Below are 24,351 nucleotides of genomic sequence, written 5' to 3'. Positions count from 1 at the left end.
TAGGCCGCTGGCCATTAGGGTCTGACAAGTCATATGTAAAGCTAAGTGCTTTATGGACATGAAAGCGACCATAACTGTCTTTATCTAAATACTCTACTGCTCTAAAACTTAGTGTGCTTCTCTTTCAGATTTATGGTTTCCTGATGATAATGACATATATATATATATATATATATATAGGTATGCATTATTGCATCATACTTATATGTGCATATACCTACTTATATAAATGTGTGTGTGTGTGCATGTGTATACATATTTATGTGCTTGTATATACATATCCATGGGTATTTATGTAAACATAAAAAATAGTGTATACATATTTTTGAGTCCAATAAAAATACCAGTTTGGCACCTGATGCAAGTAAGCTCAAAGCAAGCTGCAATATGAAAAGGGCCCAAAGGAATAACCATACTGCATGCCTGTCACATGAGTAAACAAGGGATGCATTCAGGACTTAAATAGAGGGATTAATTTGAAAAATGTTTTGCCTGCAACTTGTTTTGGGAGGCATGGGGTAGGAGTACAAAGAATGAGTGCCTCAAGTCCCTAAAGAAAGTACAGAAAGGCATGACAGTTGGATTATCCTCTGTCTCCCACCAGCTACAAACACTGTGGAAATTATCATGGCGTCAACCAAACCTTCTCTCACAAAGACATTTAACTGCAAAAAATAAAATAAAACTATCTAGACAATAACAAAAGGGAAGCCATTTACATTACCTTTACACATAGACTTTACTGGAGTCCATTTATTGTCCTTTTCACATATTGATTTTAGTTGTTCTCCTCCTGGACAAGTGTAGTTTACTTCAGATTTATAGGTGGTGGTTTTGTAAGACTTTGATGTACCAACAATATCTTTTGGAGTTTCACAGTCAATTTGTGTGTAAACTGGAAATAGAAACAGTAACTGATATCATTAGCGTTTTTATGTTAGGCATAAGAGGAATTTGTTGCTGTGTGCATGAGAGGAAGCTGTACTGGTTTGGTCATGTGATGAGGATGGATGCCAACAGCTCCATAAAGAAGTGCCAATCTCTCAAAGTGGATGAAAGACGTAGAAGTTGGAGATCCAAGAAGACATGGAATGAAATACTGAAGAACGACCTCAGGAAGCTGAACCTTTCAGGTGAGATGACAAAGGGCTGGAATGCCTAGCACATGGCTGTACTCAAGAAAACCCATACCCCACAGCAGAAGTGTTAAGACCAATCCTTCTGGTTGTGTAAAGCACTCATGGTGGTGCCATGTAAAAGCACCTGTGCAATGACACATAAAAGCTCTTGTATGACAACACATAAAAGTGCCTGTGCAGTGACGCATAAAGGCATTCCTGCTGTGAATTGTAAAATCGACCATGCAACATCACGTAAAAACACTTATGTGATGCCATATAAAAACACCCATCCAGTACCAGATAAAAGAATCTATGTAGTACCATGTAAAAGAATTCTGCATACTCTGTAAAGTGGTTGACATTAGGAAGGGTATCCAGCTGTAGAAACCATACCAAATCAGAGTGGTGTCTAGTGCTTTCCCCCAGCTTGCCAGCTCTGGTTACACTATCCAACCCATGCTAGCATGGGCAACAATCATTAAATGATGATAATGATGACAATGATGAACAGTGCTTCCAGAAGTTAGTTTTGTCATGCAATATGTGGTTCTTCTTGAGAGTCATGTATTGCCAAACATCTCTTCTGCAATGCTCAGGACCTTGAAATCAGCCTTCACCAATTTATCCCATGTCTTTTTCATCCACCAGCTCCTGCCATATTTAGTGATTAGCACTTCTTTGTAAAGCTGTTCTGAACCATACACACTGCTTGTCCACAGCAATGTAGCCTTCTCTCTTGCATACTTCAACTGATTTCTCTTTTGCCCAGTTTTTCAATCAGCACATTTATACTATATCATTCATACACACTTGTATTGAACATCCAATATAGCTTGCTAACTTCGTTTCTTTCCAATCTTCTCATGTCCTCTGTGTTCAATGCCCATGTCTCATTATCACATATCATAGCAGTTCTTACACACACACACACACACACACACACACACACACACACACATGTATTTATACACAAAAACATGCACACAATGACTAAGATAAAACACTCTACTAACCGGGATTAATTATGTATACATCCCAGCCTCCATTGTTGGGTTTAATTTCAGTAGTCAACTGAGTCACATTACTCAAATTACAGAGCTTATCTTTAACATTGTATGCATAGGAAGTGCATCTTTCCTTTCGATGACAACTTTCATTACACTTTATTAAGCTCACATCCTTAAGCTGTTCAAAAGTAGCCTTCATTGGTAAGCTAGCTTTTTTAAATGTTATATGCTGATCATTGACTGGAAGAAAAAGAAAGCAAGAAATACATTTTATATTCAGACACACTCATATACACATACATTAAACATTATAAAGTATATGGTGCATGAGTCTGTAAAAGAAAAATATATTTTATACAAATAATTCATTTACAAATTGAAGCTCTAGCAAGAATTTTCGTGTGAGTAGTTGAAGAATTTCAGACTTATTGAAACCTTTTCTGAATACTGAGGCTGCAAAATAATTCATTTGTACATCCCTTCCTTGAAGTATGCTTTTGTCGGGTGAAAATTCCCTTCAACAGATCAATCAACATGTCTGTTGCTAATGCTATTCAATCATAATCAAAAGCACACATCAAAAGAGGGATAGATGAAAAGATTATCTAAAATGGAAACATTCCCACAAAGTTTTGAGTATGTCTTACGACGTTGTAGCAAGTCGTAAAAAGTGGTAATATGACGTAATGGTCGTTTGCCCAAATAAGCATAATTGTTGGTATCCCATTGATTAAAATTACTGCCCATATTTGAATTCTAAACATTTGTCAAAGAGAATTCTTTCAGGAAAAACGGTTCTTAGAACTCAGGTATAAGCAGTTATAAAAACCCTGATTTTGGGGGAATTAATCAGTGATCGTTGGATGTTATTAAACTCCACGACACTCACTCATTGAGATATTGGCTATTTTTTATGTCATGTCTATGATAAAAATCCAACAAGACTTATTTGAATTGTTGTGAACTCTAGTAGTTAGTATGAAGGATTAGCTAGTGTGAATTTTAAGTTGAAATTCTCTATGACAAAATGACTTTACTTTCCAATTGTACTATAAATGCTATATGTACATAAATAAAATAATGTAGTAATTATTTTCTCTTTCTTCATGTTCTTCAACTCGTTAATGAAATTTATTTCTGCAATTATGAAACTGTGTATTTTTATAGCAATTAAAAGAACACAAAATTATTTATCTTCAACATAGATGCATGCATAAAATGTCCGTTAGCATTTCAGAGTATATAGTTCTACTCCATAACCTGCAGACAGGCACAGTCAATGTAAAGACAATGAAAGGTCGGATTGATCGAAGTGTTGAAATGACAGAGTGGAGGTATGTAGAGGTGTGTTGTGTCCAAGAGGCAAGATGGAGAGGAGCCTCAGCCAGAATTCCCATGGAAAAGAATAAAGACATAAATTATTCTGAGTGGACAATAGTGATGGTGTGGGAGGTGTAGGAACACTTTGGGTAGATAAATGGATAGATAAGGTAATTGTGGTACACAAACATCGTGGTAGAATAAATTTAAAATGGTCCAGCATAAAATATATTTATCCCTGCATATGCACCTCAGTTGGGAGTAATACATGAAAATGGACTGTTTTTTCAAGGCTATTTTGTAGATTATCTTCATGACAAATACCAGTGACCTTATCTTTCTTGCTGGTGACTTTCTTGGACATGTTGGACAGCAACCCAATGAATTCCATGTAATATGGAGGCTGTGGCTTTGGTCCTAGAAATGAAGTGGGAAGAAGGTAGATGTTTCAAAGTCATTGTCTTGTGGAGTTATCAGCAATAGCATGATAGACAAGTCAGATAATAAGACATGGACTACCACCACAACATATTAGTGGCGACAAGAATATTACACTGCTGACAATAACATGCAAGTGAACGAGAATCCATATTATAACCGTTTTTCTCAGTGGTGACAGATACAGAACATCCAGACTTTGAGTCATCTTCAAGACTCTCCCTTCCCCGCCAAAATCAGCCACCCACTTTTGTATTGTTGATAAAGCTGGAGCATCATCCCCTTATGTAGCAACTGTGTGAGCTTAAATGTACTGGGGGGTGGCTAAACATGTTTTCTGCAGGCACTTGATAACACCATGGTGCCAAATTTTATTTTGTCCATTTTCAAGAGACATCACTACTAATTACTTTTGAAGTCTTTTTTGAACAGTCAGATATCAGTTTACCTGGAAAGAAACTGTGCAATTATTAATAAGAAGAGCTGAAATTAATGCATGCAAGATTTCACAGCTCTAGCGAGATTCCTTCATAGTGAACCTATGAACTTTTCAGCCTACCCTCGTATTATGGAATACAAATGTAATCACAAGCTTTAGACAAAGAGGAAAAGCATATCCCAATAATAAAATACAAAGTATAATTACATTTTACTCGTTGGTAGTAAATTCTGCCTTTGATTGGCTTTAATTCCTTGGAAGCTGCACTTTCCTTTGATAAGTAACATTGTCGGCTTTTTTCATTTATTTCAAATGATAAACAATTTTCATCAGAGAAACATTTTTCTGCACAGGCTTTTGCTGTCACATTTTTGTTATCCCACAATGTTTTCCCAGTTACATCCAGAATTGCATCTTTTATTTTCATAAAATGGATCTGAGTTTCTAGAGTCAAAGTAAAATTTAGACCAATGAAAAACAACCACAATAACAATAATAGTAATTTCTAATACAGATGAAAGTTAAAACTTTAACTAAGGAACTGACTGATTAAAATTGGTCTCTACATTTGACTGGCAGTTTTATTTACTGGCCCTGGAAAGGTAAAGTTAACCACAGCCAAACTTGAACACAGAAGTTGAATACATAAATACCATAGCACATTTTGTCTGGTACTTGAGTGATTCTATCAAGCCACAACCCATCACAACAAGAATACTTATAATTATTATTGATGGAAACAATATTAATGATAATAGTTCCTAATTCAAACACAATGCTACACGTGCTACTATGAGGATACATGAAAATAAAATGACTTCAGTGTTTGACTAGTGCTTGTTTTATCGACCTCAGAAATATGATAAAATGAAGTACATCCAGATTGGACTTGAACTCAGAATATAAAAGGAAGTAACTAAATAGGTCTATTCATGAGAAGACGTCCCCTCATCCGCACATTTAAAGTTTCACTAGTGAAAAAGATGAGGATGGAGAAAAATGTTATTGAAAGTGATCTTAGAGTCGCAAAAAATAGTGAGGGCAGATGGGGACCACAGAGCATAAATCTGCAAGTCAGAGAACAATAATTGAAGAGGACACTTGTTCTTGGAGTTTATGATGATGTTCAATTGCAGATAGATAGAGGTTCTTCCTCATTCAGGAGAACTGCATCATCATTATCACCTTTATTTTAAATGTAGAAATGAATACTAATTAGAGAAATGGAAGGAATGCTTTGTGGTATTTGTTCAGGCTCTTCATGTGTTCAGTTCAAATCCAGCAAATGTCAATTTTGCCTTTCATTCTTGCAGTGTTGGGAGCAGTAACATAAAATGACAGTCAAGTATTGAGGTCAATGATAATGATTAATCCTTTTCTATCAAAAATTGATAGCTTCTTTGCCCAAATTAGGAACCATCATTATTATTTGTATTATCATAATTTAGGATGGTGTAATGAAAGATCATTAGAACATTAGAAATTTCAAAAAATTGCTAAGTTTTAATAAAAGACTCAGGGCATTTTACAGTTGAGAGTTTTGGATGATGACAAAGTGGGCGTGAGAAAAATCAAATTAGAAATTAAGAGAGAAACAATCAAGAAGTGCTGAGATATAACTGTGGTGGTAATAAATCCACTTAATGATCTGGTATTGGGGTGATTTTGAGCAATGTGGTTAAAAATTTGCTTCATGATTAAACACTATTCATGAAATTTGATGGGTGGAAACTATGTAGAAACCTGCTGGAAGGAACATACTTCCAAACTGCTTGTTATTGTAAGGCAGACTTAATTGGTCATGCAGATTAATGACATTACCTGACCATTGGAGAGCTTTAATGAGGTACTCTCTTTTGCAAGCATTTGAGAATGCCTCTGGACTGAGGATAGACTCTGCTCTTTCTTTAGGCAGCCACAAACACTGGAAATTTTCACAGAGTCAGCCATTCTTTAACAAAAATATAAAACAAAATTACCTAGGCAAAGGCAACAAGAGGGAACCTATATACATTACCTTTGCAATCAATCACCACCGGAGTCCAGTTCTCATCTTCTTTACATATCGATTCAAACTTTTCTTCCCCTGGACAAGTATAGGTCACTTTAGAATTATAGGTGGTGGTATTGTAAGATTTTGATGTGTCAGCAATATCTTTCGGTGGTCCACAGTCAATTTTTATGTAAACTAAAGTGAGAAAGAAAAACTGATATTAATGATGAGTGAATATTAGGAAGAGGGTGAGAATGAAGAGATAATGACAGATTTAGAATAGAAGATATTGAGTGAAATAATCAGAAGAAATTTGCACATAGATATATATGTATGCATACATGTATGTACATATGTAAGTACATACGTACGTATGTATGTATATACATACATATGTACATATGTATGTATGTATGTGTGTGAGACATATATATACACTCAAAAAATTAAATGGAAATGCTCTACTGACCTGGGGTGATCATGTATGCATCCCAATTTCCATTGTTGGGTTTAAATTGATCAGTCAACTGAGTCACTTTGCTCAGATCACATAATTTAGCTTTCTCATTGTACTCATAAGAATTACAACTCGGATATTGAAAGCAAGCTTCACTACACTTCTTTAAATTCACATTTGCAAGCCTTCCAAAACTTTCCTTCTCGGATAAGCTAACTCTTTTAATTTGAAGAGGCTTGTCAGCTGAAAATAAAAAAAAAGAAAACAAAAAATACATTTTATACTTGCCCCTCCACTCTAACACATCTTAGCATAATTTTGCAAATGAAAAATTTATTATAAACAGGCATAGATGTGACTGAGTCGTAAGAAGTTTGCTCCTCAACCACATGGTTCTAGGTTCTGTTCTGCTGTGTGACACTTTGGGTAAGTGCCTTCTACTATAGCTTTGGGCCAACCAAAGCCTTATGTGTGGCATACAAAAACTGAAAGAAGCCCATTGTGTGTGTATGTGTGTGTGTGTCCTATCACTGCTTGACAACTTGTGTTGGTGTGCTTATGTCACAATAAATTAGCAGTTTGGCAAAAGAAACTGTTAGAATAAGTGCCAGGCTTTAAAAAAAAGCAACTACTATGGTTAACTCATTTGACCAAAATTCTTTTTGGCAGTGCCCCAGCATGGCTGCAATCTTATAAAGCAATTAAAAAGTAAAAGAAAGAAATAATTGATTCACAGAATGACACCCTTTCAAGAATTCATGAGAGAGAGGTAGAACATCTTCAGACATACTGGCAACATTAAGGTCGATACCCCATTAAACAGATGGCTAACCAATGTATCAAGTGTTGTTGTAATGGCCATGCAGTATTAAACAAATGCATGCTATTGGAAGAGGCATGTACAAAAGCATTATGTACAACCAAAATATTCAGGTGAGCATTCATGTGTGTCTCATGATGTACCAGAATCCTTATTTATTCTGAGAAGATTGTCTTTTGCTAAAACATAATTTTCTGGATGGATTAGGTTTTCATAATTCATCAGATGGCTTTCTCATAATTTATTCAAAATTTCATTTGCTACTACTTCCACATAGTTATGTAATATTTTAAAAATATCTATAAAGTAGTAGTAGTTGTAGTAGTCTCTTCTACAAAAAGTACAAGGCCTGAAATTTGTGGGGAGAGGACTAGTCAATTACATCAACCCCATTGTCTTACTATTGCATAATTTAATATTGTGTATAACAAACACATTAGAATACATTGAATAGTATTTACAGTTCTTAATACTGCTTATTTCTGGAATATGTTTATGTCTGTCTATATAGGTAAACCTGTCAATGTCTTCACACAAATTGTTGTCTATATACTATAAGTACAAATGGAATCACAAATTCAGAAAAAGAGGGGGGAAAAATCCAATAATAAAGTACAAAAACAATAATTACATTTTACTCGTTGGTAGTAATCTCTGCTTTTGTCTATTTTTATTTTCTTGGAGGAAGCTGCAGTTTGTTTTGATAAGTAACATTTACCACTTCCTTTAGTTATTTCAAATGATAAACAAGTTTCATCAGAAAAACATCTTTCTGCACAAGCATCTGCTGTTACTGCATTCTTACTCAATGTTTTCTCAGTTACATCCAGAGCTGAATCTTTTATTTTCACAAAATGGAGTTGAGAATCTAGAGTTAAAAAATAAAATTTGAAGCAATGAAATATAACAATAACAACAACAATAAATTGCAATAAAGAAGCAAAGCCAAAATTTAGAGGTGGAATAAGTCTATTGGGTTGGTCTCTACACCAGACAAGCATTGCATTTTATTGACCCAAGAAGAGCAAAGTTAGCATCAGCAGGATTTATGCTCAAAAGTAAAATAGCCAGAACACGTCCCACAACACATTTTGTCTGATGCTCAAATGACTTTGTCGATCTATCACTCTTCACAACAAGAATACAAGAATATAATGATTGTTGAAGTAACCAATATTAAAGATACACACTCTGCAGTGAAGGTACATGACAATATATCAACCTCAGTATATGACCAATGCCCATTTCATCAACCTCAGAAGTATGAAAGGTGAAATATAGTCTCTTGTGATTTCAAGCCAGTATGTAAATGGATGACACCAACTATACTTAGTTATGACAAGGACTATAACTCATCACTTAACTGATCTTATAGAACAAAATTAACGTTACATTCATAATTTAGCGAAGAAATAAAAATATGTAGTAAATATAGACACTCACAACTGAATGTAGCAAGCTAAGAAATTCTAAATCAAAATTATACTTTTAGTGAGATGAAGAAAAAGTGATTGTTTTTACAAGGTTGTCACTTGTAAATCTCATGACCAAAATAAGTCATTAACATAATGATTTTAACACCCACCAAGGGTGAAATTTTAATCAAATATAATATTGCTGTTCAGTCAACAGCTAATTTTTAATATTTTTTCCATGCAGGAAGTTGACCTGTGTATTTTCCCCTAGTGATTCATTTAGTAAAAACGGATGGCTAGAAGAATATTGAGCTTTATTTGATAACCAGTTGATCTAGCAAGCAGGGCTGGTGCGCATTGATGTTGTTGTGAGGTAGGGCCTGAAACTGCGTGCATTCTCTCCTGATGACCCCATACACTTGCTGGCTTCCAGTATGCGGAGCTTTCAATGGGTAGTGTGCATGTGCAAGTTGTTTGCTAAGTATACTACGTTGAGAATTTGAAGAAATACTTTCTGGTATGTACTCATGTTCTTTTGGTTATCCATTCACCTTTCATACTTGTGTGATGGAACATAAAGTACCAGTCAAATGATATGGTTGATGGTATTGACAAAACAACTCCCACCATAACTTGCTATCTTTGTGTGTAAATCAAGACTCTTTATTATTATTATTATTAGTATTATCAGGATTAAGGGTGGTGGATTGTAAGATAAGAGCATCAGAAGTCTGTTTCAGAGTATTGCCATGTTTCAGTAAAGATGGACACAAGGTATTATAATGTGCAGGGTTTTGATCGATGACACAAAGTATAGGTGAGTAAGTCAAGTTAGAAATTAAGAGAAAAACAACCAAGATGACATGAGGAATAACAGTGGAGATAACATTGTGGTTTTGCTTGGAGTTTTTTGTTGTGTAGTGAAAAATTTACTTCTCAGCTAAGTCTTGTGGATGAAATTTTGTGGATGGAATCTGTGTTGAAGCTTGCTGGTGACAATTAGTTTCTATACTTCCAGCTCTCAGTTCGTAGACATCATCCATCACCCAGTTTAATACTATTACCTGGTCCTTGACCAGAATTAATGCATCCCACCCATTTGCAAGTATTTGGGGACATCTGGGATCTGTAAGCTTCCACCTACCAGCCACAAATCTACCTAAACTAGCCACTCATCCTCTGACAAAGACATGTAACAAAAGTAAAACAAAATTACATAGACAAAGGCAACAAGAGAGAAACATTTTATGTTACCTTTACAAGAAGATGCTACTGAAGTCCACTTATTGTCCTTTTCACACACTGACTTCAGTTTTTCTCCCGTTGGGCAAGTATAGGTGACTTCAGATTTATACATGGTGGAATTATAGGACTTCAATGAACCAACAACTTCTTTTGGAGTTCCACAGTCAATTAGTACAAAATCTGGAATTGAAAAGAGAAATTAACACAAATGGTCCTTGTATGTTTAGAGGTGGGTGAGAGTAGGGCAAAAATAACAATACAATAAATAAAAAATAATGAGTGAATCAAATTGAAGAAATTTGCACAGGAATATAAAAACATACTTAATGAAATGTATGTATGTATGCATGCATGCATTTTTCTCCTCTGTTTTATCATTTAAATTCTTCCACTGAAGAAGGAGCTGGTTTCTAACAAAGATACAAAGCTCCATCTATGAAATGTTGATAACAGAAAGAATGTCACAAAGTCTTGCATAGTTTTACTGTTCTGGTAACAGATTGTATTTGTAATTTTCATCCTCTGGTCCAGCAATTTGATGTCTCTGTAATTATCTCTGTCCTGGACACGACCCATGCCTTTGTAGCAGTTGACTATAATGCTCCTACACCAATCAATGGGTATAACTCACTTGTGAACAACCCGATTACCTATATGGGTGACTAGGCCATATCCGACTCCACCAGATACATACATACATACACACACACACAAGTGAAAGGACAAATGAAAGAAGGACACTCAACCAACTTATTGGGAGCTACATGTATGGATCAGAACAGTTTCATTCAAATTTGTTGGTATTCATGAGTTTCAAATGTAATGCTAGTTGTCAGCCACTTTGAATCTGAAAATTACACTTGAAACTCAAGAGCACCAACAAATTTGAATCATACTGTTTTGATCCCTATCTATCTATCTATCTATCTATCTATCTATCTATCTATCTATCTATCTATCTATACATACATACATACATACATATATACATATATATATATATTTATATATATATATATATATATACATGTCATCATCATCATCATTTAATGTCCATTTTCCATGCATGCATGGGTAGGATGGTTGATAGGAGCCAACCAAGTAGAAGACTATCCCAGGCTACTATGTCAGTTTTGGCAGGGCTTTTACAGCTAGATGCCCTTTCTAACACCAACTCCTCAGCTGAGTAGACCCAATGCCTTTTACATGGCACTATCACAAGTGAGGTCAGTTTTGGCATAATTGTTACTGCTGGATGCCTCTCCAAATGCCAACCACTTTACAGTATGGATTCAATGCTTTTTACATTGCACCAGCTCTGGCAGAGTCACCAAGTAACTCGCAAGACAGGGAATTTTAAGAGGGGTAGGGGCATTTGAGGAAGGGGTCTAGTGTCAGATGATGAAAGGTTAGTGTGACAGAAACAAAGATGCAGAAACAGGTTTCTTGCTATAAAGGAGGTACATGGTTGAGAGAGAGAGAGAGAGAGAGAGAGAGAGAGAGAGAGAGAGAGAGAGAGAGAGAAAGAAAGAAGGGGAAAGAGAGGTACAAAAAAGAGGACAGAAACAGGTGTCCTGACATGAAGGAGATACTTGGTTAACTAGCCAGAGGGAAAAGCTAGAGAAGGAGAGAGTGATCAAGACTGAAGATAAAAACAGGTGAGCTGCTGTAGAGGAGATAAATGGCTAGGGAAAGAGAAAGATTGTGGAAAAAAGCAAAAGTGCAAGAGAGAACAGGAGAGAGATGGTGATGAAGTGCCAGGGTATACTCACAAGTAACAAGGAACAGAGAATAGATGTGATGGTAAAGTAAGGAAGAGAGAGGTGCAGAGGTCATAATAAATATAATCAGGTATTTCTAAGAAGGCACAAGCACAGAGTGGGGATTGCAGTGACTGGTGAAAACCTGGGTATAAAAATGGGGTGGGGAAAGCAGCAATATAGTGAACAGAGCAGTGTGGGTAGGGAGGGCAGGAAAGAGAGTAGGAAACAATTATAGTGTATGAAGAGGAAATGTGAGAAGAAAGATGCAGTTTAGAAGTGGAGATGTAGTTTGGTTTCTCAGGGTAGGGTGTTGGAAAAGTTTGTTGTTACAATGCTTCTAGCACACAGTTTCACTGTGGGTGGGTCTTCTCTGGAATTCATATTTCCAAACATCTCGGTCCATTGTAATTTTCTCTGTGAGCCCTAACATCCTAAGATTGGATGTCACCACTTCATCCCATGTTTTCCTAATCTCCCTTTTCCACAGGTACCATCCACAATCAGCGACAAGCATTTCTGTATACAGCTGTCTTTATTCATACACATCACATGTCTAAACCAATGCATTCTTCTCTCCTGCATGTCACATTTAAGTCCTCTTATGCCTAACTTTTCTCTCAACAAAGTCACACTTTTTTAGTCATGCACACTGATGTTGCAAATCCAACATCACATACTACCTTCATTCTTCTCTTGCCTATGCATGTCCTCTGTATTCAGAACCCATGTGTCACTAGCCAGTTGTGCACAAGCATCATATAATCTACCTTTCACTCTGAGGGAGAGTCCTTTTGTTGCAAGCAGTAGCTCTCTGAAATTCCTCCATCCTATTCTTATTCTTGAAACAAGGGTGGGTGTGAGTGTATATGCATGCATGCTGTATATGAACAACACTTTTGACCAATTCAAATCTATGTAGGATAAATTTGAACATTCAACTGTAAAAAAGGTAATATTCACTGCAAATTTGCCACGAAGACTTCCCACTTCAGGTAAGAAATATTGAAAAACACCAACAGTCATTTCAAGGCAGCCTCTCTCAGCTGAATAATGAAGACCTTTCTCATTCCTTGGCATCCATTTGCACCATGTATTGCAAGACGAACATTTGCTTCTTTATTGTAAATGAGTATCAAAACATGAGCTCATCACACACAATGTATATATGAGTGTGTGTGTGTATTTATATATATATATATATGTATAAGTGTGTGTGTGTGTGTGTGTGTGTGTGTGTGTGTGTGTGTGTGTGTGTATACATGTATGTATATACATATATATATAGACAGACAGATGAATAGATAAACAAATAGATAATATATAAACAGATCGACACACACACACACACACATATATAAGGCAAACATACAAACACACTCATGTGAAAGCACACACATAAAAATAAAATACAAATACCACTGACCTGGGTTTCTGACATAAACATCCCAATATCCTCCGCTGGGTTGAAGGGCATGAGTCAAGTGAGTCACATTACTTCGATCACAGTAGTTAAGTTTTTCATTGTACTCATAAGAATTACAAATTGGATTTAGATGACAAGCTTGAGAACACTCCATTAAGCTCACATTAGTCAGTCGTTCAAAACTATCTTCCCCTCTTATGAGAGTTCTTTTAAATGTAAAAATCTCTTCTTTTGCTAGAGAAAAAAAGACAAGAAATACATTCTTAAACTCACACATTGAATATTATATAACATCTGGTGCATAATTTGTGTTAAATACATAATCTATTATAAACAAATAATTGATCCACAAAATGACAACTTAGTCAGGATTCATATGAAATGTAGCACCTCCTGAAATTCATTTGTACTGTGTTTCAAAACTTAAGTTGCACATAACACATTTATATAACCTCACTTCTAATGTTGTATTTTTATAGGGACGAAATGCTTTTCAGCAGATGGTTGATGAATGAGTCAAGTGTTGTTGTGGCCATTAAATCAAACATAAAAGATTAGTTGAATATGCTCCTGGTTGTACTTTGTAGAGAATTTTCCTGCTTCTCAAGTTTCCAGATAAAACAAGACTGGTAGGTGGACTTTATCATGTGCATGAACTTGCAGAAGTATATATGCTCACTCAAAATTTCCTTGAAGTCACTGGCTGCAAGTCCCATGTAATTCATTCAGGAGCCATCAGGCACACTAAGAGAATTGCTTTGTAAAATACTGCCTGAGAAAGTCAGAATGCTCTCAGGTGGATTGATTTGGACAGTTACGGGTGGCTGAATGGGATAAGTGTATGCATTTCCTCTTGTATTACACAATACTGGAACCATGTATTCATACAGAAGTAACCAACCTTAACACCATGCACATTCAGAAGCTTGTGGTACATATCTGTACCTCAAAAATGTCATAATACGGAATAAAAATTCACTTGATAATGTCTCAGAGATATTTAGGTTGAAAGGAGAATTGAATCAAGTTATCTTTCTAATTTTCTTTGGGTATGCAGGTGAAGGATACTTTTTATAGTAGTTTCTCTCCAACACCAATCTAAGTTAGCATCCTGTTATAATGTAAAAAATTGCTGTCAAAATTATCTGAACATAACTCAGATTTTTTAGTAATGCCAACTACTAAGTTTCTTATTATAGTGTGGGAGCAGAACTTGAAATTCCTATGAAATTCCACTTGTTAGGCTTTCTGTTGGAGTATCATTTCTCTAGTACCTGACTTTAATTCTGAAATAATATCTACTTGGTTGAATGTAGTTAACAGTTGTTGTAACAATTGTTGGTAACATGTTGGTAACAATCAGTATTTTTACATCTATGTCTCTCCTTTAATCTATTTTTGACATAGCTGTTTACTGGACATGAAATTGCTAGGCAACTGTCTCTGTTTATACCTGAGCAGTACATGTGCTTGAATTTCTTGAGGATACCTGGAATATCATAGAGCAGTCTATGACTTTGGACCAGTTATGGTTCCTCAGAGATGATCAACATCATCATCATCATTTAACATCTGCTTTCCATGGTAGCATGGGTGGGACAGAGAAATCACTACACCTAGTAAATTTCTCCTGATGTCCAGTGCTTTCAGAAGGAAGAATTTTGATAGGAAAGGAAAAGATCCTTCTGATCAAAATGGGTGAAATTGCTGAACATTTTGATTTTTTATATCATGAATAGGAACTTATTTTATGTTGAGAGGATTCTTTAGTCACCGCAGACTTCTTTTCTAACTCTAGCAGCATGGTAAAATGTACTCATTATATGTGGTATAATAGTTGGAGATAGGAGGGTTATCTAGCCACAATAGCAACGCTAATATATAGAAGATATGCAACTTCATTGACTGGCATCTCTTTTCCTGCTATTTTGTATATCAGATTATGAAGAACAACAAGATAACGTGCATAAGCCATGCCACATTGTAGTATTCCCTCCAGTTTACTACATTCTGAGCTCAAACTCTGTTAATGTCAACCTTGCCATTCATTGCTTCAGGGTTGATACAATATAATACCAGACAAGAATTAGGACTGATTGTATTGATTAACACTGATTCAATCTGCTTTTATTTGGCTGAAATTGGAAACAACAACAACAACAGCAGCAGCAGCAGCAACTACTACTACTACGACGGCGACGACGACGACCACCACCACCACCACCACTACTACCACCACTGATGCAGTTATTCAAGTTTAAGGCAAACAACAAGAGTTTCCTTTCTGGTATAAAAAAGAATTATTGTAAACATGCATAAAATTGTTCAAAGTGAACAAATTCTGTATGAGAATACCCTCAGTATTTACAGTTCCTAATATTGTTTTATCTTTTTCAGGAACACAACTATGCTTGTCCTTATAGGTAAATCTGTCAATGTCTTTACAGAAATCGTTATCTATATACTATGAAGTACAAATGGATTCACAAATTTCAGAAAAAGAGGAAAAAGAAAAGCAATAATAAAATACAAATAATAATTACATTTTATTCGTTGGTAATAGTCTCTGCTTTTGTCTGATTTAATTTTCTTAGTGGAAGCTGCCGTTTGTTGAGATAAGTAACAATTTCCACTTCCTTTAGTTATTTCAAATGCTAAACACTTTGAATCATCCAAACATTTTTTAGCACAAGCATCTATGGTTACATTTTCCTTGACCAAAATTTTTCCGGATACATCCAGAATTGCATCTGTGACTTTCACAAAATGCAGCTCAGCAACTGGAATTGAAGTAAGATTTAGACGAATGTAAGTCAAAAACAATAAGAATAATAATAATTTCTAACATAGAAAGGACAAAAATTTAAGGTAGGAGTTAATCAATAATTCCTCTCAAGCCTTCACATGTTCTCTGCATTTAGGGCCCATATATCACTACCATGTTGAATTGCTGTCGATATACATGCATTATACAATCTTCTCACTTGGAGAGAAAAAGCTTTGTTTGTCAACAGAGGTAAAAGCTCTATGAATTTCTCCATCCTATCCTTATTCTAGCTACTACACTCTCCATACATCCTTTCCCACTACTAATATGGTCCCCTAGGTAGCAGAAATTATCCACTAACTCTAATGAGCCTCTAGGAAATTTGAGAAAATCAATTTCCTGGGTATCAGTTTGTTTTTATGACTCCCAGGCATTTCCACATACACTACTTTCTCCAATAACCTTCCTATTATTCCACTGTACTTCTTGTGTGTCCATACATTACACTGAGTACATCATATGGATACATGTATACTAATTACAGAATTAGAATAAAAATTCTTTATGATAGCTATACAGGATCTTCATTTGTTCAGTTCAAATCCAGTCAGTGTCAACTTTGTCTTTCGTTCTTGCAAAGGCCGATAGCATAACATACCAGTCAAGAACTGGAGTTGATGATACTAACTCAATGTTATCCATTGAAAATTATTGGTTTTCTTTGCTCAAATTAGAAAGCATCATTATTATTATTTGTATTATTATAATTAAGGATTCCAACAGCCACTATTGCAATGGAAATTGTCATGGACACAACAATTCTTCCTCTGACAAAAATACTCAACACAAAAATAAAACAAAATTACATAGACACAAGCAACAAGTGAGAGCCTATTTTCCTTACCTTTACAGGAAGATGCTACTGGGGTCCAGTTATCGTCATCTGCACATATCGATTTTAATTTTTCTCCTTCTGGACAAGTGTAGATTACTTCAGAATTATAGGTAGTGGTTTCATAGGACTTTGAAGCACCAGCAATGTCTTTTGGTGGTCCACAATCAACTCTTGTAAAAACTGGAAATGACAAAAGAAATTGGTATCAATGGTGAGTATATGTTAGGAGGAGGGTAAACATGAGGAGATAATGACAAATTTGGAATAAATTATATTGACTGAAACATACTGAAGAAACATGTACACAGATAGAAATAGGCACATATATGTATACACTCACACACATCTGTATATATAGGACGTGTAAGGTATTTAAGAATTTGTTTCATAGAAAAACATACATATAATAACAGTAAACAACTTTATTAACAAAACATTTCTATATATAAGCTTGTTTATCTTTATACTCTTAATGAATATAGCAACCTTCAGCATCAATAACTACTTTTCTGCAAGATCTGAATTGTCCACATACCTGAATGAAATGGTGATGGTTCATATTGGACATTACTCTGACTATGGTGGCTTTCAAGGAATCCTTGATGTTAAGGGGATGTTGATTGCTCTCTCTCTCAACAATGCTCTACACATAGGCCAATGGATTGAGATCTGGAGAGTTTCAAGACCAAATGTTAGAAGTTATGAGGTCATGAAAATTGAGTCATCCATTTTTGTGTTACTTGAGCAGAGTTTTTCCGGAACATGTATGGTCTTCCAATGTGTACTTTATCTCTCTAGTATGTCCTCATCTATACACATCACATGACAATACTAGTACAGTCTTCTCTTGTTGCACTCTACATATGATAGGCTATATACCCAATATTTATCTCAAATCACTTATTCTCTGTCATACATGCACATCCAGCAGAGCAGGTTGGTTTTGTTTCTTCCCAGCCTTCGTATGTCCTCTGTAATCATAGACCATGTCTCACTCCTACCCACCTTCTCTCTTCATTGCTACTATCCCACCCCACTCTTCACCACTCCACACACACACATGCAAATGCACCTTCCTGTGGGATCACCATACTTTATCATTTCCCTTTCTTCCAACCTCTTCTTTCAAACTTTTTTCTAATCAGTCGCCATGCTTGACCGCTCAATCTACAGGCTTTTTTCATTCTCTCTCTGTTTATTTTCTCCTTGTTGTTCATACACCTCACTTCATCTTTTGTTTTTCTATAAATTTCATATATATATATATATATATATATATATATATATATATATATATATATATATATATATATATGTATGCATGTATGTATGTATGTATGTATGTATGTATATTTTCCTACAGATGCATATATGTAAATACACACAGACATAATCACACATAAATAAAATAGAAATACTCTGCTGACCTGGGTTAATGATATAAACATCCCAATTTCCAATGTTGGGTTTAAGTTCACCAGTCAACTGTGTCACATTGCTTAGACCACACAGTTTATCCTTCTCATTGTACTCATAAGAATTACATCCTTCATATTCTTGACAAGCTTCATTACACTCATTTAAGGTCTTATCTTTAAGCTGTTCTAAAATAACAGCCTTTGGTATATTAACTTGCTTAAGCTTCAAGGGCTCGTCAGCTGGTAAAAGAAAAAGAAACCAAGATATACATTTTATGCTCATCAACTTGCCCAAACACACCCAAACACAAATATTGTAAAGCAAGCAGAGTATAAGTTTGTAAATGGATAATTTATTATCAACAAATAATTGATTCACAAAATGACATGCAAATCAGAATGCATATGAGTTGTAGAACATCTTCAGACTTATTTGAAACCTTGTCTCAATACTTAGGCTCCAGATAACACTTGTTCTTCTACAATACATCTGTACAGCTCTCTTTAAGTAATGTAATTTTGTAGGGTCAACTCTCCCCTAAACAGGTGGTCAAACCATGTATCAAGTGTTGCTATGGCCATTCAGTCTTCAACAAAACACACCATGGAGAGAGGGATATACAAATGGAGTATGAACAACCTAAGCTCTGGGGTAAAGTTTGAAGCATGTCTCATGATGTACTAGAATTCACATTAATTCTGAGAAGGGTGTCTTATGCTGAAAAACTATTTTGTGGCTGGATTTGTTTGTCCATTTAAACAACAAAGCATGAGATAGCTTTCTCATATTTTATTCAAAATTACAATTTCAATTACTTGTACTTCTACATAATTATCTAATACTTTTAAAATATCTATGAAATAATAATGATGATGATGACAACAACAATGTCTCATGATGATTAATAATAGTAATGAGTTCATTTATTTGCCACAAGAGTGAAGGATGGGGGTGTTCAATACAAAGACAGACATAAATTGTGGGGATTTACATATAAGGAAATGATTTTTAAAAAATGGAAGAGAGAAAGAAAGTAAGTATACACAGCATATACTGAAAATGAAGGGACATATGCATAGCAAACAAAGGTTTTTAAAAAAAATATGGCAGGGTGGTTGATAGAGATGTGGCCCTCCTGATACAGGAAGGCCTCTAGGGATAATTGAGGAACCCTACTGTCCAAGATTTCCTTGAACTCCAAGAGCAAGACTTTGAAGGCAGTTGCTCCCATGAACCGAAATTAAAAAATTGGGTATTTGCAGAGGGTCAAAGTTGGTAACAAAAACAGGACATACAACAAACCAAACGAATACAAATAGGGAAGGCCGTTAGGCTCAGACAAGGTAAGGTAGCAAATGCTGGAAGAAAATTCTTGTCTTGTTTTCCATTTGTTCCTCTCATTCTTTGCGCACTCAATGTTATTTTCGTATTTCATGTTGGGTACATTTTGTGACATACTGTATCCATATATGCATACCTATATACAAATATATGTATGTATGTACATATGTGTGTGTGTGTATATATGCATACGTATGTATATATCATTTATTATTATTATTTGATTGAATGCCACATATCCATTTCCAAGTATATATATATATATATATATATATATATATATATATATATATATATATATACGACAGGCTTCTTTTGGTTTCCATCTACCAAATCCACTCACAAGGCTTTGGTTAACCTGAGGGTATAGTAGAAGACACCTAAGGTACCTTGCAGGACTGAACCCAGAATCATGTGGTTCGGAAGTAAGCTTCTTACCACATAGCCATGCATATATCATCATCATTTAACATCTTGGTAAGTGGTTTGGGTACACGGCAATCCAATGATTCAAACATGTAAAAGAACATCAAAGAAGATAAAAGAAAATGAAAATAAGCATTAAAATTGTTCAAGGTGAACATTTGCCATATTGGAATACCTTAACAGTATACACTTCCTTTTACTGTTTTCTTTCTTTCTTTCTTTTTTTTTTTTTTTTTTTTTTTTGCAGCAATGTCTTTATATCTGCCCTTATTGGTAAATCTCTCTATCTTTAAAGGGATGGTTGTCTATATATTATGAAGTAGGAATGGAATCAGAAATATCAGAAAAAAATGGAAAAGGGAATTCCAATAATAAAATACAAAGAATAATTACATTTTACTCGTTGGTAGTAATCTCTACTTTGGTCTGTTTTTATTTTGGAGGAAGCTGCAGTTTTTTTTAATAAGTAACAGAGTCCACTTGCTTTTATTATTTCAAATGATACACAACTTTTGTCAGAAAAACATTTTTCAGCACATGCATCTGCTGTTACTTTTTCCTTACTCCATAATGTTTTCTCAGTTACATCCAGGGCTGCATCTTTTACTTTCACAAAATGGATCTGAATATCTAGAGTCAAAATAAAATAGAGAAGAATGAAAAATAACAACAATACTATTAATTTCTCACATAGAAAGAAGGCCAAAAGTTTGAGGTTGGGGCTAATTAATTAATTTGGCCCTGAAAGGACCAATAAAATTAAATTGGCCCCTACATTTTATTGGCCCCTGGAAGGGGAAAATTAACATTAATAAGATTTGTACTCAAAAGTCAAAGATTTAGAAAAATACAACACATTTTGTCTGAAGCCAGAATGATTCTGTGAATACATCACCCTAAACAACAATGTAATTATAATTATTGTTGATGGTAACAATATTGTTGGTAGCAGTTCTTCATATAAGCATATTGCCACACATTTTGCAGTGAGGATACATGAATATAAAGTAACCTCATTTCTTCACTAGCACTTCTTTTATCAACATCAGAAGTATTGAAAGCAAAATACATTCTGTTAAAAATATTAAACCCAGAATATAAAAGGATATAACTAAATATGGCAAGCCACAGCAAAATTCATGACATTACTGTTTTTGCCTTAGAACACAAAGATAATTTCACTTTCATCATCATCTTGTGAATTAGTATACGAGGGGTATTCATTAAAGATTTCCCTTCACCCACTTCCCAGGGACTGGGATAAACAAAACTTGGCATCATTATTAGTCCTTCTCTACATAGCCATCACCAGTGGTAACACACTTCTCTCATTGCGTTGTGCAGTTGTGAAGACCTCGTCTGTAGAAGTCTGTAGGTTGCATCTGGAGCATAGACTTTACCTAGGAAATAAATTCATTATCATTCAAAAATTGCTTCCTCTTCAAGAAAGACTTCATGGTTTGAAAGAAGTGGAAGTCAGATGGTGCAAGGTCAGGAGAGTAAGAGGGATGAGGAAGGATTTCATTAGGGCAACATGCACATTCTGAACTGCGGCATTGTCTAGGAGGAGGAGGAGGAGGAGGAGGAGGAGGAGGAGGAGGACGACGACGACGACAATTACATTTCAAGTATATTTCTTTTATAGTGGGTATTCATGCTGTTTAGTCTATCAGTTCAAATCACCTAATTTAACAGCATTACCAGGCCCTTGGCTAGTATTAATGGAGTTCACTTTGTTGCAAGCATATGGAGAGATCTCTGGTCTGAGGACAGTTCCTTCTCTTCCTCCCACCAGCCAAAAACACTATGGAAATTGTCATGAAGTCAGCCAGTATTCTGTTAACAAAAACATTTAATGCAAAAATCAAATATTAACAAACAGACCAAGACAACGGGAGAGAAAATATTTACATTACCTTTACAAGCAGAAGCTACTGGAGTCCATTTGTTGTCCTTTTCACATGTTGACTTGAACTTTTCTCCCTTTGGGCAAGTATAGGTCACTTCAGATTTATAGGTGGTGGTTTTATAAGACTTCATTGCATTAGCAATAGCTTTTGGAGTTCCACAGTTTATTTGTGTATAATCTGTAATTGAAAACTGAGATGTTTACAAATGCTGCATGTATATTAGGAGGGAAAGAATGAGGAGATAAACTTGATATAAAAGATATTGAGTGGGACAAGATAGTCGATGACCACTTTTTATAGCTGCGTCTGATTACTGTTTGTGTAACACTACTTTTATATGTTTCCTATTTGGAAATAGATAATAAATATAGTTTACTTTCAAAGTAGGAATATACATTGATAAACACGTCACTTATAACTTACTTACAAGTGTTATCATTATACATAAATCCTGACTCCAGCTACATAAGCACCATAGCGAGAAATATATACTCTGAAACGCTAACGAACATTTTACGCGTGCATGTATGTTGAAGATTCGTGTTCTTTTAACCGCTATAAGAAATACAGTTTCATAATTGCAGAAATAAATTTCATTAACAAGTTGAAGAACGTGAAGAAAGAAAAAATAAGTACCACATTATTTTATTTATGTACATTTAGCACTAACAGGAGAACTAAGGGTTGATTGAGAATGTGATGTTTGATAATATCCATAGTTTGAGTCAGAATATCTAATGACAATTGCTTCTAATAGGAAAATCTGAAGGAGATACCTGTAGATTTCACTACACGACCTTCCCAGGAAAAGTGGAGAGAAAAAATGCACAGATGAACATGTATATATTTATAGAAATATGCACACACACACACACACACACGTGCGTGTGTATGTAGGTATGAAATTTTTATAGCATTATCTTCATAAAAGATAACTTTTAAATATAGATGTTTTGAGTGCAGTTTTCCTGTTTGCATCACTGAGCTAGTATATACATATATCATCATCATGGTTTGACTGAGGTCTGGAGAGTCAGCGGCTGCACCAGGCTCCAATCTTGTCTCGCAGAGTTTCTACAGCTGAATGCCCTTCCTAATGCCAACTACTACGAGAGTGTAGTTGGTGCTTTTTACATGCCAGTAAGGCGGATCTGGCAACGATCATGTTGGAATGGTGCTTTTTATGTGCCACCAGCAAAGGAACCAATAAGGGTGTACTGGCTTCGGTCATGATTGGTTGGTGTTTTTTACATGCCTCCAGCACCGGAGTCAATAAGGTGGACATGGCAACGAACATGTTCAGATGGTGCATTTTGAGTTCCAGTGGCACAGGAGCCAGTCAGGGGGTACTGGCGTCAGTCACGACTGGTTGGTGCTTTTTACAAGTCACTGGCATGGGCCAGTCAGGTGGACCTGGCATCGACCCCATTCGGATGGTACTTTTTACGTGCCATCGGCACAGTATGTGTGTGTGTATATATATATACTGTGTGTAAAAACAGATGACAGCAACTATAAAATTTAGTGTTCCAAGTAGATTATCACTGTACAACCTGTTGCAAGTATTTGGGGAGGACTTGTAGGCTGACACTACTAGATTCCTCTCTTCCTCCCACATGCCACAAACACAGTGGAAATTGTCATAGAATCAACCAGACTTTCTATGACAAATCCATTTAACACACAAAATTACACTAAATTACACAGACGGTGACAAGAGAGAAATTATTTACATTACCGTTACAAACAGATGCCACAGAACTCCATTTATTGTCCTTTTCACATTCTGACTTTAGTTGTTCTCCATTTGAGCAAGTATAGATCACTTCAGATTCATAGGTGGTGGTATTGTACAACTTGAATGCACCAACAACATCTTTTGGAGTTCCACAATCAATCTTTGAGTAAACTGGAAATGATAACAGGAACAAATATTGATGCTGCATGTATGTTGGGAGGAAGGTGAAAATGAGGATATGACAATGTTACAAGGAAATATATAGAGTGAAATAAATGGAAGAAATTTGCACACAGATATAACCCATGCACATAAGTGTGTTTGTATGTATGTCATTATTCAGGTTGGATATGGCTTGAGTCCTCCTCATGGGGTGGGTGTCAGTGGGTTGTCTAGGATCATACATTGCATAAA

The 24,351-nt window shown here is 35.4% G+C and overlaps 1 protein-coding gene across 1 annotated transcript in view; it reads right to left on the bottom strand.

The window, feature by feature from the left end:
• LOC128248839 (uncharacterized) overlaps window positions 1-24,351 on the bottom strand; it is a 47,033-nt gene that overhangs the window by 20,016 nt on the left and 2,666 nt on the right. Inside the window, exons 3-16 of the mRNA XM_052970988.1 lie at window positions 23,938-24,108; window positions 22,206-22,376; window positions 20,683-20,919; window positions 18,531-18,761; window positions 17,113-17,283; window positions 15,985-16,221; window positions 13,442-13,675; window positions 10,265-10,435; window positions 8,227-8,463; window positions 6,788-7,018; window positions 6,343-6,513; window positions 4,533-4,769; window positions 2,135-2,368; window positions 725-895 (exon numbers count right to left, since the gene is read on the bottom strand). Coding sequence (XP_052826948.1) covers window positions 725-895; window positions 2,135-2,368; window positions 4,533-4,769; window positions 6,343-6,513; window positions 6,788-7,018; window positions 8,227-8,463; window positions 10,265-10,435; window positions 13,442-13,675; window positions 15,985-16,221; window positions 17,113-17,283; window positions 18,531-18,761; window positions 20,683-20,919; window positions 22,206-22,376; window positions 23,938-24,108 — 2,904 coding nt within the window. The remainder of the gene's footprint in view (window positions 1-724; window positions 896-2,134; window positions 2,369-4,532; window positions 4,770-6,342; window positions 6,514-6,787; window positions 7,019-8,226; window positions 8,464-10,264; window positions 10,436-13,441; window positions 13,676-15,984; window positions 16,222-17,112; window positions 17,284-18,530; window positions 18,762-20,682; window positions 20,920-22,205; window positions 22,377-23,937; window positions 24,109-24,351) is intronic.

This window comes from Octopus bimaculoides, chromosome 10 (assembly GCF_001194135.2).
Source record: "Octopus bimaculoides isolate UCB-OBI-ISO-001 chromosome 10, ASM119413v2, whole genome shotgun sequence".
Classification (NCBI taxonomy): domain Eukaryota; kingdom Metazoa; phylum Mollusca; class Cephalopoda; order Octopoda; family Octopodidae; genus Octopus; species Octopus bimaculoides.
This window is presented reverse-complemented; position numbering and strand designations above follow the sequence as displayed.